The sequence below is a fragment of the Mauremys mutica genome, chromosome 10 (genome assembly GCF_020497125.1).
Source record: "Mauremys mutica isolate MM-2020 ecotype Southern chromosome 10, ASM2049712v1, whole genome shotgun sequence".
Taxonomy (NCBI): Eukaryota; Metazoa; Chordata; order Testudines; family Geoemydidae; genus Mauremys; species Mauremys mutica.
The window spans coordinates 12,268,200-12,282,600 of NC_059081.1; the positions used below are offsets into that span (position 1 = coordinate 12,268,200).

At 44.2% G+C, this 14,401-nt stretch overlaps 1 protein-coding gene across 1 annotated transcript; it reads left to right on the forward strand.

The window, feature by feature from the left end:
• Positions 1-2,978: 2,978 nt before the first annotated feature.
• UMPS (uridine monophosphate synthetase) lies at positions 2,979-9,640 on the forward strand. The gene is made up of 6 exons (XM_044978441.1): positions 2,979-3,228; positions 4,448-4,601; positions 5,528-6,196; positions 6,760-6,935; positions 7,516-7,630; positions 8,617-9,640. The coding sequence occupies exons 1-6, from the start codon at positions 3,076-3,078 to the stop codon at positions 8,796-8,798; spliced, it is 1,449 nt and encodes a 482-aa protein (XP_044834376.1). The 5' UTR covers positions 2,979-3,075; the 3' UTR covers positions 8,799-9,640.
• Positions 9,641-14,401: the final 4,761 nt, after the last annotated feature.

Sequence of the window (14,401 nt, forward strand, 5' to 3'; positions counted from 1 at the left end):
GTCCAAAGGGAACTCAAACATTGAAGGTATCACCCCAGAATGTGCTAGGTCTTATATAGAGCTGAACGAACAATTGCTTATGTAGTTCAGTAATCAAATTGGAAAATCCCCCCAAAAGTTCATTTTGGACCAACCCAACATCGAACTAGGGGAGGTGGTTCTTGCTGAAATGAAAAAAAATAAAAATAAAAATCAGGTCGGGTCAAACGTGTTTTGATGCAAAATAATTTTGGGCAGTTGGGGGTATTTTACCTTTTTAAAATAAATCTAGTCATTTCATAAAGGAAATGTTTAAAAAATCAAAACATTTTATTTCAAATATATTAAAATGACATGTTTTGACTTTTTTTCCAGTTGAAACTATTCCCCAAATTCTACATCTCTACTTTCATTTGATCCAAAACTGCATTTTTCAGCAAATAAACTATTGGTCTCAAAATTTCACCTAGCTCTTGCCTAGTGCATGTAAAATGTGGGATGGAACTGCTTTTTCTTTATTCGCTACAAGGTTCCAGAGGGTGGAGCGGATCTCTGGACATGACTGTCCGAAGCTGCGCTGCTCTTCAGCCATGCTCTCCCCATCCAGCGAAAGACTAAGCACCATTTGGAAAGGTCCCATTGCTCTTCCTGCAGATACAGAGAGGAGGATCTGTGCCAAGGTAGAGAGAGGCCATTCCACCCACAGGCTAGCCCCCTTGCCAGCCTGAAGAAAGGCTCCTCCTGTCACCCTGGTGTCAATGCTTTAGATTTTATCATGAGTCTTGCAACACTGAGGGTATGGCTACACTTGAGAGTTGCAGCGCTGGTGGAGGCTTTCCAGTGCTGCAATTAGTAACTGTCCACACCTGCAGGGCACATCCAGGGCTGCAACTCCCTGGCTGCAGTGCTGGCTGTACACCTGGGTCTGCTTGGGGTATAACGAGTGCAGCGCTGGTGCTGCAGCGCTGCTCGTAAAGTGTGGCCACACACCAACGCTGTTATTGGCCTCCAGGGTATTAGGAGATATCCCAGAATGCTTTTAACTAAATTACTCTTTGTTTTGTTATGCTGCCTCTCTTTGTTTTGTTGTGAACTCAGGGCTCTGGGAGCTGCTTATCTAAAAAAAGTATCAGAGGGGTAGCCGTGTTAGTCTGGTTCTGTAGAAGCAGCAAAGAATCCTGTGGCACCTTATAGACTAACAGACGTTTTGCAGCATGAGCTTTCGTGGGTGAATACCCACTTCTTCAGATGCAAGTGGTGGAAATTTCCTGGGGCAGGTATATATAAGCAAGCAAGAAGCAAGCTAGAGATAACGAGGTTAGATCAATCAGGGTGGATGAGGCCCTGTTCTAGCAGTTGAGGTGTGAAAACCAAGGGAGGAGAAACTGGTTCTGTAATTGGCAAGCCATTCACAGTCTTTGTTTAGTCCTGAGCTGATGGTGTCAAATTTGCAGATGAACTGGAGCTCAGCGGTTTCTCTTTGAAGTCTGGTCCTAAAGTTTTTTTGCTGTAGGATGGCCACCTTAAGATCTGCTATTGTGTGGCCAGGGAGGTTGAAGTGTTCTCCTACAGGTTTTTGTATATTCAACCTCCCTGGCCACACAATAGCAGATCTTAAGGTGGCCATCCTACAGCAAAAAAACTTTAGGACCAGACTTCAAAGAGAAACTGCTGAGCTCCAGTTCATCTGCAAATTTGACACCATCAGCTCAGGACTAAACAAAGACTGTGAATGGCTTGCCAATTACAGAACCAGTTTCTCCTCCCTTGGTTTTCACACCTCAACTGCTAGAACAGGGCCTCATCCACCCTGATTGATCTAACCTCGTTATCTCTAGCTTGCTTCTTGCTTGCTTATATATACCTGCCCCAGGAAATTTCCACCACTTGCATCTGAAGAAGTGGGTATTCACCCACGAAAGCTCATGCTGCAAAACGTCTGTTAGTCTATAAGGTGCCACAGGATTCTTTGCTGCTTATCTAAAAAACAAACACAGCTCCTGTTTGCTGTGATCAATCTGTAACTGACTGTGAACAATCAAATGAGATAACCCACTACCTTGCTGTGAATGAGGCAGGCAGGGGGATGAGTGTTTGTTTGAGGATAGAAACAGCGGGGGCAGGGTGGAGAAAGGGAGTCCGTTGGAGCAGCTGCTTATCTGGTCTGCAGGCTGTTTGCAGTTAAGAGTAAGGGGTCGGGAAATTTTTCTGATTTTGCAAGGCAGGGAGCTGATACACAGTGTCAGCTCCAAAAATCCACACTCTCGCTCTCTCCCCCGGTCCCTGTCACACTCCACTCCACCCCTCTCTTTTGAAAAGCATATTGCTGCCACTTGAACGCTGGGATAGCTGTCCATAATGCATCACACTGCAGCGCTGGTAGCTGTGAGTGTGGCCACACACCAGCGCTGTATGACCAACGCTGCAACTCTCAAGGGTAGCCATACCCTGAGGGGGGGGTCTTAAAGCCTCAGCTCCTGGAGTCAGGTGATTGTGGGGAACCTCTGTTTTTATTCAAAGAAACAAGAGGCCCTTCTAGGCACAGAGAAAAGCTGGCGGAGATGAACCCTGCCCCAAACGCCCGGCCAGAGCAGCCCCAAGCCCTGCGCTTCGCGCCTTCCCTCCCCGTTTTAAGTCAAGCGCAGGTATTTGTGAGCCCCGAGGCAGGATCCAGGGAGGCGAGGGCGGGTGACAGCGAGCACCGCCCCGATGAGCCACGTGCGGCCCGGACATCCACCCATACACGGCCATGGGGAACCTGTCCCCGGGGGGGGGGCTGGATGGGGAGTCCCCGATACCCCTCAGCCCATGCGAGGGGCTGGCTACGGGGGCCGGGACGGAGCCCTCCGAGACGCTCCATTCCCACGGAGCGGGATAGGCCCTGGCGGGAACCCAGGCTGTCCGGCCCAGAATCAGCCCGCCGGCTGACACAACGCATGCGCACACGGCGGCGGCTCCCGCCAAGGCATGCGACAAGGCCCCTTCTTTTCCTCGTCACCAGCCTCGCGGCTCGCTCTCTGTTACGTCATCACTGGGCGCCGGCAGGAAGAGGCGGCTGGCGCGCGGCGCGAGCGGGCCGGCTTTGCCTGAGGGAGCATGGTGGAGACGGGCTCGGTGGAGCGGCTGGTGTCCGGGCTGCACCGGGCCCAGGCCCTGCGCTTTGGGGACTTCGTGCTCAAGAGCGGCCTCGCCTCCCCCATCTACATCGACCTGCGGGTCATCGTCTCCCATCCGCCGCTCCTCAGCCAGGTACGTGGCGCGGGGGCTGCTGCTGCGGGGGTGGGGGCGGCCCGCGGGCTCTACCGCTGCGGGGGCGTCCGGTCCGGTCCGCGGGCTCTGCTCTAGCTTTGAGCAAAGCAGCCCGGAGACTGCGGTGTGGGCTATCTGAGCAAGTGCTGAGCCCGCTGTTCTGTCCCAGCCCCGTGAGCGGCTGCTCAGAGCCTCCGTGCCGATCGCTCTCCGCAGCTCAGTCCGTGACATGGCTCCGCACCCGCCGTAGCGTTTGTGTCAGTTTGGTAATAAATATTTAAAAACGTCCATGCACCTGGCAAGGATGAGCACTGTGCACCAGGGCGCGCGGCTGAGGCGTTTTACAGACAAATGTCAAAGCAAATCTACTAGTATTGAGGTATGGAAGACTGCAGAGGGCAGAAAGCTTTATCCTGAAATGAAGCAGGAACAAGACCTGCTGGTTTCTGGAGATAAGTATTTATTACACCTTGTAGCTCTCCTCTTCAGCCTCCTGACCTTGGGATCGCCTGTGGCTCAGTTAGTTTATAATCCTCCTTTCATCCTCTGGCTGGAGTGCAGTAAATATTGATGAATATCTGATCTTCAGCTAACTAAGAATTTAGGTTAGTTGTCTGTTTTGAATAACTGAGGCTTTCCTTTATTTAAAAAAATATGTTGTACCCATTGTGGCAAGACTGGAAAACATGCTGATTTTCTTTCTCTTTGTGTATATAAAAAATAGTAGTACAAGCATGGATCTGTAATATAGGATAAACAGTATCTTTCACTTTTTTTTCTTTTTGGCCACTGTGCTAGCCCTGTCAGTAGTTCACAGTGAGAAAAAGGTGAGAGTAAATTTAAAAGAAGAGATGACTTGTTGGCTAAAGGAATGGTGACTATGCAAATAATAATAATTAATAATCCAGTGGAGAGCATGTTTTGTGTGACTCCTTGAATAACTGATCGCTGACCACTAATTCCATGAATGAAGTTACCAGACATTTTTCTTAGCTAATCCTTGCCCCAAAGAGTTTAGTCTTAATGTATTTTGATAGCACCCAAAATGTGTTAGCAGCTATCAGGGTACAAATAGTACTGGCAGAATATTGCTTACAAACGTCTGAGGAAGTAGCTTCTGACCATACACCAATCAATCAGGAATATCTTAAATTGATTCCATGGGTAATATATGCTTGTAGTTTAATTTAGTATTGCTTAAAAATATGATGTATTTTAGGTTGCAGATCTCCTGTTTCAAACGGCAAAAAATGCAAGGATCAAGTATGACTCGGTGTGTGGTGTTCCATACACAGCGTTGCCTTTGGCTACAATTATCTGCTCGTCCAACCAGATCCCAATGCTTATACGGAGGAAGGAAGCAAAAAATTACGGTAAAATGATTCAAGTTAATTAAGATTAAGTTGTCTTTTCTGGTTGAAAGATTTGCTTGTGAAAATACTTTAAATAGTTTTTCTGACTTGCATTCTTTGTGTTCCAATGGAAGACCATCTCTCCAGTTGAAGGGAGAAGAATTCCTACTCTCCTGCCCCCCAAAATGTATAACACTGTCTAATCAATACATTCATTGCTCGCTGTTCTCCTAGAGCAAGTGCCTTTTGTTGCATCTCCCTAACAGGTGCTGCATGAGCTTGTGTCCATTTACTGGTTATGAGGAAAGGTGCCAGGGACTCAGTAGCCTCCATAATCTCTGCAGTGGGGTGTTAAACTGCTTCTTGTTGGGTGTAGAACTAGGATATTGGTAAATATATTAAAATGAATGTCTCAGTGGTGCAGATAATTTTCATGCTGTGGCAAATAGCTACAGAAGAGATTAATTTTATGGGTTTAGTTCTGGTTTCACTAACAATAATAATTTGCTCTTCTATAGTGCCTTTCACCCAAGGATTAGTAGAATGTGTGTGTTGGTGCCTGTAAGAGCAAATAAATCATAAAGATCTCAAGTTGTTTTGCAAATATGAATAAACCTCACAACTTCCTGGGGTATAAAGGAGTATTTTATCTACTCAGGAAGGTCACGTCACTTGCATGGAGTTACAAAACAAGTCAGTAACAGAGCTGTGAACAGAATTTTGATGCCTAACCTCAGTTGTAATCATTATATGCTTTACCTTCCTAGAATGCCAATGAAAGCAAAGCACCTTACTGTCTTCAAAACTAATTCAGTCACGTAATAGCAATGGCTTCCCCGATACACATAGTACGTTTAGCTTTAACAATAGCAAGTCTTAGGATAACAATTTTCTGTTACTTTTTTTAAGCTGGTGATTCAGTGGATTGTGTATTTATTGATTTAAAGGTACCAAGCGTCTGGTGGAAGGCATCGTTAATCCAGGAGAAACCTGTTTGATCATTGAGGATGTGGTCACAAGTGGATCTAGTATCTTGGAAACTGTAGACGTTCTTCAGAAAGAAGGATTAAAAATCACGGATGCCATAGTGCTCCTGGATAGAGAGCAGGGAGGAAAACACAGGTTAGAAGAACGAGGGATTCGCCTACATTCTGTGTGCACCTTGTCCACGATGCTAGAGATTCTCCAGCAGCAGCAAAAAGTTGACTCTGAGATGGTTGAAAAGGTGAAGAAATTCATTCTGGAGAATGTCTTCAAAGCAGCAGAGCAAAATGGTGCTGCTCCCATCAAACAAATGTGCAAAGAAATGAGCTTTAGCGCTCGTGCTCAGCTACCTGGAATCCATCCTGTTGCAGCACGACTTCTCAAGCTCATGGAGAAGAAACAAACTAACCTATGCCTCTCTGCTGATGTCACAGACTCCAAAGAACTTCTACAGCTGGCTTCCACTCTAGGCCCCAGCATTTGTATCTTAAAAACTCATATCGATATCCTGAATGATTTTACCCTGGAGGTAATAAAGGAGTTGCGAGCACTTGCAGACCAACATGACTACCTGATATTCGAAGACCGCAAGTTTGCAGACATTGGAAACACTGTGAAACATCAGTATGAGGGTGATTATTTGCAACCTTAGTTTATTGTGACTTTTTTACCAATACCTTTGCCTGCTGAATATAATGTGATTCCCTTTAGTGCAAAGATGATGATGATGATGATGATACCTATGTTGATTTTTAAAACACCATTTACTTTGTTTGATTTTGCTTGTCTGAACCTCTTCATTTAAGCTATGACAGTATCTCTGTAGAGCCTTCATCACCTGAACCTATTTGTTTTTTTCTTTTTCATCATTTTGTTCCATGTTGCCCTGAAAGGTAATACTAGTGACAGTAGGCTCTAGGTCTTGATAAATGCTTCTCCAGACAGCGAAGACAAAACCTTGCGGGTGTTTGTGAAAAATATGATTTAGAGACAGTGGCCGGTTGTGTTTAGGCCGCTTACGGGTTGTTCAATCAGATTGTCCATGCAGCTGCCAGAAACTGTAGTAGTTAAAATGTCTTAAAAATGTGTATTGCTTATTGTGCTCTGCCTTCGTTAAAAAACATTTCATGCTTGAGGAGAAATTCATAGTGGTACTTAACTAAAAATATGTGGCTCTCTGTTTCTTTCTTCTCAGGTGGTGTATTCAAAATAGCTTCCTGGGCAGATATAGTTAATGCCCATGTGGTTCCAGGCTCTGGAGTTGTGAAAGGGCTGAAAGAAGTAGGGCTTCCTTCACAGCGAGGCTGTCTTTTGATTGCTGAGATGAGTTCTCAAGGGTCACTTGCCACTGGTGACTACACAAAATCTGCAGTAAGTAGGAATTTCTGTTTGCTTGAAAGACTTGCAGATTGCTCTGGCAATGGAGATTGGTTGCGTGCACATCATAACATCACAGCCTGCGTTTACAAACAGCTTTTCAAGTACAGCTATTAGTTACCAGATTTCTCTGCAGTGCTTTAAAGACAATAAACTTGTAGACTTTCAGATCTTAAGAGGTTGCTCACAGCTTCAACGTGATATCACCAGTCTGTCACTGACTTGTTTTGAACTATCATGGTGACCACGTTACTACTTTCCTTAGCAATCACATCCTGTTAGCTTTTGTTCTACGTTCCCAGTCTAATGTCCAGTCTTCTGTTATACAGCTTCTAGTTACATGTAGGTTCTAATAAGGAGCTGTCAATTCTGCATGCTGTGTGATTATTTCTTAAGCAGTGAAGCTAGGACATGGAGTGAAACACTGCAAAAAGCTGATTTCTCTCTAGCCTCTTACACTGTCAGACAAAACATGAAGCATGCAGGTGGCAGGGCTTGAGACAACTCATTGGTCAGGTTTAGTTTTAAGCATGGCAATTTGTAACTCTTTTGTTTGTTTTTTTGTTATATTTAGGTGCAAATGGCTGAAGAAAACGCAGATTTTGTTTTTGGATTCGTTTCTGGTTCCAGAGTTAGTAACAAACCAGAATTTCTTCACTTGACTCCGGGGGTCCAGATGCAAGCTGGAGGTAAAAACGGTCCTGGGGAGGTAGAATTTGCAATGAAATTTCTCATGGTCATTTCAGAAGTGACTTTTAAATAATAGAATGTTTACAGTGTAATTTTTTTGCAGCTGTCTCTAATATAACTATCTATTTTTAAGGGGGAAAAACTGGTTGATATCCCATGAAAATAGTATTGTGCATGTGCAGTACATCTTATCCAATAGGTCTGGATGCTTGGATACAAGTATGAGACCGTATGTGCCTAGAAACAACAGCCCTCAATCCTCAATACTTTCTCCTGAAGATCTCTGGAAACTTAGAAGGAGAACAGTAGGCTAGGCAGCCTTTTTGCTAGGCTTCTTGCTACCTCAAGTTTTGCATGCAATGGAGTGTGCAGCTCCTGCGTACGTGAAAGACATGTTAAATGTGCTATCATTAGACTGCACATTCAAATGTGTAAGTGAACACAGTCAAAAAACATAGGTAAATGCAAACAATGTAAAATCTTAACCATCACATATTAACATTTTTATTTAGTAAAATTGAATACAAAAGAATCAGAAGTCTTATGTTGAGTAAGTAATGCATTTCCCAAAACTGTTTCATTAGGATACTTTCCTTTTATCCATAGATGCTTCATGTAATCAAAAGCAAAATCACATATCTTCATTTGAATGCAGAAAATTCCGTTTAGTTATGTGACTGTTTTGTTAAGCAGCAATCAAATCATATGCAAACACCAAATCCCAATAATCCTGCCAGGGACTTTTTGGCTAACTACTCCATATAGTAGAGAATGAAAAATGAGACCCTGGATATTGAATTCACTGTGAATGATATTTAACTGGGCATTCAAAGCAATCTCATAGAAAACGTGTCAAGTCTGAGGTGTTAAGAACTCAAGCTTGTGGCTCCTCTGGAGTCCTAATGTCTGTTTTAGAACTTCTAGGAGATGGCATTACTTATTACAAATCAGAAAAATGATGTAGCATATGTGTTATGTGTTTCAGGTGATAACCTTGGACAGAAGTACTTAAGTCCACGGGAAGTTATTAGCAAAAGAGGCTCAGATATCATTATTGTGGGACGTGGCATCTTGTCTGCATCAAATCGTTTAGAGGAAGCAGAGATGTACAGGAAGGCAGCATGGGAGAGCTATTTAAGCAGACTTACTGTTCATACACAAGACTAATTTGAGCCCAGGATTCCCAATGCATTCTAGAAGAAGCTGGAGTAATTTGGAGGATGTTTCTCCCCGTTGGTTAGGTTGACGTCTACTCTGAACTCAATTGAATATTTTGCTTTACGTAAAATCTGCCATGGTCTTAAGTTTTTAGTAACATGTATAAGCTAAATCACATTAACTGTGACCATTGTTTTTTTGCAGTTGAGACTGTGAAACCAAAAATCACTGCCCAACTTTAGTCTTACTTCTAATTGGTCCTCCAGTCTATTACTTCGGAAAATAATAAATGAAAACACTCCATGGGGTACTTGCTGGTTTATTACTGCCCTCTGGTATTTCCTTTAGTTATGGAAACAGTGCAGGTGGAGCGTTTTCAATACTGTACAACAAAGCTGGCCATTCGCTACATTGAATGGGACAACACAACTTGTAGGGAGCACAAACTAGTCTGAATCTGTTACTTAATAAACATTTTAATTGACTCTCCTTCAACTGTGAGTTTGTTGTTCCTCTAGCTCGTAAATATCTTGGACTAAAAACTAAGGGTACGATAAGCTTAGGCCTCTAACTTTCAATTACTGCCCGTTCCTGGTACGTTTGTAACTGCTATTGTGACTAGTATGAATTATTGGTACCATGGTTCCTCTCCAAATTTCCTATGATAAAATTACAGCTATTAGTAGCTATTAGTTAACCCAGGGTGAAACTGATTTGCAGTGGGGCTTGGTGAGTCTATTAATGAGAGGCAAAAGGACACAGTCCTGAGGTTATACCACTGTTGAATTTCTAGTGGGCTGGTTATTTTTATGAAAAATCTTCAGTACTTTTCCATGATATTTTTTCACCATTTGAGATTTTTAATTAGAGAGGATGTAAAAATATATCTGATGTATGTTGGTTAAAGAGATGGAGTCATCTTAAATTTGCCTCAAAATGCACTTCAAAGTGAAACTGAATTGCGTTTTCATTGTTCAAGAAAAGCAAGAGTATAAATAATTGTGGAATTCTGAGTTACTACTTTTATTAAGCTAAAGCATAATATAAATTAAAGCATGTATATAACATAAGTACCTTAAGCTGAGAGTCGCTTTAAATACAATTCTGGTTCAAAATGGAGTAGGAACAACTTTCAAAATGGCATTGAGAAGTATCATTCCTTAGTTATACCAAAAGTTCTACTTAGTTTTTTTGGGGAGAGGGCCAGGGTAGAGTTGTGGTCAGCCCTTGAAATGTACTCTGCTGGGTGTACATTGGACTAATCCATGCAGAATTTTTAAGAACAAGGAAAGCAGGTTTGAACATGTCAAGGTAGAATACCACAATCATTAATACAAGAAAGATTAGAGAGAATCCAATGTGCTCTTCAGACTTCAAGTAAACTTTGCTATCTATTGAGTAGAACGATGCAAAATTACTTTGTCTACCCTAATGAAGGTACTTCATGGGGCTGAGGAGTTCATGGTATGAAAGATTATGGGAAATGGTATTCTGAACATGCTGGTGTTAAAATAATGTAAGCTGAGCATCACTTGTCACTTCCCATAAATCCTCTTTACGTGGGAATCACTAAAAGGTTGACCAATTGGAATTCTATTAATCCTCCACTTACTCATTGAGCTGGACTTTTCCTAGCAAATCTGAAGAGCTTCCATGGCCTGTCTCACCGGTGAAACTTGATCAATCCAGCATCTCTTGTGCGAAGTAAAAGATATTTGAGGTTAGCTGCCTAGCAATGCGTGTCTTTCACAGTGAGTTCTTGATCTCCAGCTTATTGCTAAAGGTGGTAATACTAAGGCTTTCTTTGCTTTGTTTTTTAAGAAGGTCACAGGACACTGGATTTCTGCTGCCTGTCCTCCTGTTGTAAGTGGTAGCTAAGCAGAAACAAACTTGCCTGATGCATGGTCTCTTATACCCTTCTCTGCTAAAAACTATTACCTTTCCCCCTTCTTCCACCAGAGGGAGCTGTGACTCTCCCTTGTGCACTTTTTGAAGCCACAGTACCATTTTAGCTAATAGATTTCATCATAAGCATGTAGTGTTGCTGTTCTCGTCAGAAACAGTCTATTTTTCAACAAAAGTATAATACTCTCACTGCATTGAAGCTAATCCCATGACTGAGAGTTGCAGGGATTTATATGAATTATCTTGAGCACAATATTTGTCTTAAGTGGTGATTCAGTCCTACCTGATGGAACAGGCTCAGTTTCTGCTATTCCAGTGCAGGGAGATTAATAAATTTTGTGAACTCCATTGTTTCCTAAGCCATGCTCATATTTACTGGGTGGGTCATAAAGACCTTGAACCAGCAACTAAGACTCTGGTTTACAACCAGTTAGTTAGGTCTATCAAAAGTGACACATCTCTGGAATCGAATAGTGGTGACAGTTGGAGAGAGTGATCCTAGTATCCAATTTTTTTAGCAAGTCCCTGTATCCCAGAGCATGGCATTATTTCTTTTTTGTTGAAAAAAATGAGGTTATTGATTTTTTTTATTTGTTCAGAATTGTTCACAGCCCTTCATTAATGAGCGGCATTCATTCTACTGTACAATTTATACTTCAGTGCTTCAGTTCACACTGATGACGTCCAAAACATTTCACTTAGTAAACAAGACCAAATTATCCCTCTTGCCTGCACTGCCCCACGTGGTCTTTATAATCAGGACTGTTCCAGCAAACAAGCATGTGCAGCTCTAATCTGAGAGAACAATCGTTTTCTTTCAGGCACGTGAAATGGATGAAATCCACTTCAAATTAGGCATAATGTTAATTTCTTTTGCGTGCCCCTGCTGTTTACATTCCATGAAGCGTAGTTCCCGCGGTTGGTCAGAACTGCATTTGTAACATGGGAACTAGGTCACAATTTAAAAAACTAATTTACATCATAATGTATGAAGCTGATCAGGCCAGAGAATGAATTACAAAGACTTTGTCAGAGTCAGGGATGGAGGCAAATGACTAGTTTCTATTTAGTTCATCAGCTGTCAGGTGATGAAAATCTTAATCTCGTTATAGTTTATGAAATCCATATCTACAGTGAAACTCCGTTTATAGGGAAATAGAAGGAAAGTTCCATATTTTTAATTGTGAATTATAATAATGAATAATTGTTCTTAGCCCTTCATCTTTGTACATTGCTATTCAAGCACTAAGGATGGTAACTGAACAATGTGCAACTAGCCAAGTATTAGAGATGGTACTTTCTCTATATAACATGACACTCGCGAAGTGATTTGCCTAAACCCACTTAGTGTCTGTATCAGATGCATGATGAACAGTTGGAAATTTACTCCTAGTTCCAGTGATGAGCTGCCAAAATCTTAACAACGGGTTCCCTATAAAAAGTTCTGATTTAACAACGGGTTCCCTATAAAAAGTTCTGATTTAAGGGATGTGCGACAGCATGTATTTTTTGTACCAATAGGGTTACCATACGTCCATATTTTCCCAGGAGGTGATTAAGAACCGAAAAGCCTGACATGTCCAGGAAAATACAGATGTATTTTAACCCTACCTAAAGTTCTTTTTTAAAAAGATGGGGCTGAACTGGAAATGAGCTCCGTTTCACATGTGTGGGTGGTGATCAGGGACAGTCTCAATTTTTGGGTCTTTTTCTTATATAGGCTCCTATTACCCCTCACCCCCGTCCCGATTTTTCACACTTGCTGTCTGGTCACTCTAGGGTGTGCACATGTGTGGGTCCCAGCTGCTCCCTGCCCCCCCCCCCCATTAAAGCACGTGTGCAGGGTTACTGCCCTGGGAACTGCAGGGCACCAGTGGATGTGGGGCTGGCTGCAGATAGGGGCGTGGGGCAGGGCTAGCTGGAGGCAGGGAGTGACACGGGCTGGCTGTGGGGAGGTGATGCAGACGGGCGGGCTGTGGGCGGCTGTGGGCAGGGGGTGGCTGCAGGCAGGGGGTGGCTGTGGCAGGGGCTGCAGGCAGAGGCTGGCTGCGGGCAGAGGTGGCTGTGGCAAAGGCTGGCTGCGGGCAGAGGGCGGCTGGGGGCAGGGGCTGGCTGGGGGTGGCTGGGGGCAGGGGGTGGCTGGGGCTGGCTGGGGGCAGAGAAGGCGGGGGAGGGGCGCAGATACTCACACGGGGGGAGCGGCTGGGAGCAGCAGGAGGCAGCCGGGGACTCACCAGGGCCAGAGGTCCAAAGAGCAGGAGCAGCAACAGGGCCAGGAGGCAGCTCACATGGCTCTCGCAGCACAGCGCAGCGCCCCCCGGCGGCCGGGAGGAGGAATTACAGGCTTCCCAGGCAGAGCCCATCAAAGCTTCCCTCGCAGGGAAGCTAGTTAACAAGCGGTTCTAAAACCGCTTCTAAATTTAACAACGGGTTCGTGCGAACCGGTGCGAACCGGCTCCAGCTCACCCTTGCCTAGTTCTGTATTCAACTTCCTAGGAAATGAGCCAAGTATGGGAAATAGCATTTCAAATGTAATTCTATTGAATGATCCCCAGTGATAATGTTCATTGGCCTGAGTATTACGGGAAGCAACAAAACAATGTTTGAGGTTAGGGAAGAGTTTGCACCAAAGGAATGTGAAATACCCTCAGGAGGTTTGGCTGGAATCTTGTTTTGGGAGGCCATTGACTCTGGGGACGTGGATTCCATTTTGGAAGGACTCAACCTGAAACTAACTATGGAGGACCTGTCTAGAGTGTTTAATCCATTTCAGAGACACAGTTGACTCTTGACATGGTTTGAGCCTCACCCAATGTGGCTAATGCTGGCTCAGAACCAGTGGTAGCTAACAGTGTTTTACCCTTGAAAGCAGGGCTTTGGAGCGGAGCCCGGGGCAGCTCTGGAGCAGTGGAGCTGCAGGTTTTTGCCTGCAGCGGGAACGGAGCCAGAGCACAGCTCCAAAGCCCTGCCTGAAAGCAGCCTGTGCTAGCCTAGGGGTTTCTTCTTCTAATGGATTCCGTACATTTTACTGGAGTTGTGGCAGAACCCCTGCACTGTAATTGTCTTCTTGGTTTGCCTTCATCCCACCTCAGTTTGGCCCAGCTCATTGTGCATTAACCTCCATACCTCGAGCTACGCTAGACCCATCTGCAGCAATATGGCCAGCTTGTCCCTGAAGGAAATGCTACCAACTCACTCTGGCGCTGTGGAGGACGGGAATGCATAACCTATGGTTCAGTTTATGGAAAAAAGCTGCTGTGTGACAACTGTTTATAGCCATTGCAGCAGAGGCCAGTGTCAGCCTAGTTAGCAGAACACAACAAATGAAAGTTTAAAAGTTAAGGGTGACTCGAGCCAACATAGTCACAAAGAAGGTCACAGCTTGGAGATTGTGGAGCAGATCAAGCATGGTGGGAGACCATCAAACCCAGGTTTCCCGCAGCCCAGCTCAGCGGGCTGGCTATTGGATATTCATTGTACAGGTAGCGCATGCCTCCTGGATCAGGCTCCACAAGTGAGATAATTCTACTTTGTGACTCCCACCAGGGCTTAGGTATGAGCTAGACTTCTGGCCAGCTCAGTAGCAGTGGGGTAGTGGCAGGACTTAGGTGGCTTTGTGAAGGCTCACTGGGGCAACTGTAGGCACATACAGGGTGAGGCAGCTAAGCAGTTTTGTAAATGTCAGTGTGATTTAATAGACATCTAGC

What these genes read in the sequence shown, in the direction of transcription:
- UMPS (XM_044978441.1), top strand. Translation starts at nt 3,076, where the DNA reads ATGGTGGAGACGGGCTCGGTGGAGCGGCTGGTGTCCGGGCTGCACCGG. An exon ending in TGTGAAACATCAGTATGAGG is followed by an intron (nt 6,197 to 6,759) that starts GTGATTATTTGC and finishes CTTTCTTCTCAG; the next exon opens with GTGGTGTATTCAAAATAGCT. An exon ending in GTGACTACACAAAATCTGCA is followed by an intron (nt 6,936 to 7,515) that starts GTAAGTAGGAAT and finishes TGTTATATTTAG; the next exon opens with GTGCAAATGGCTGAAGAAAA.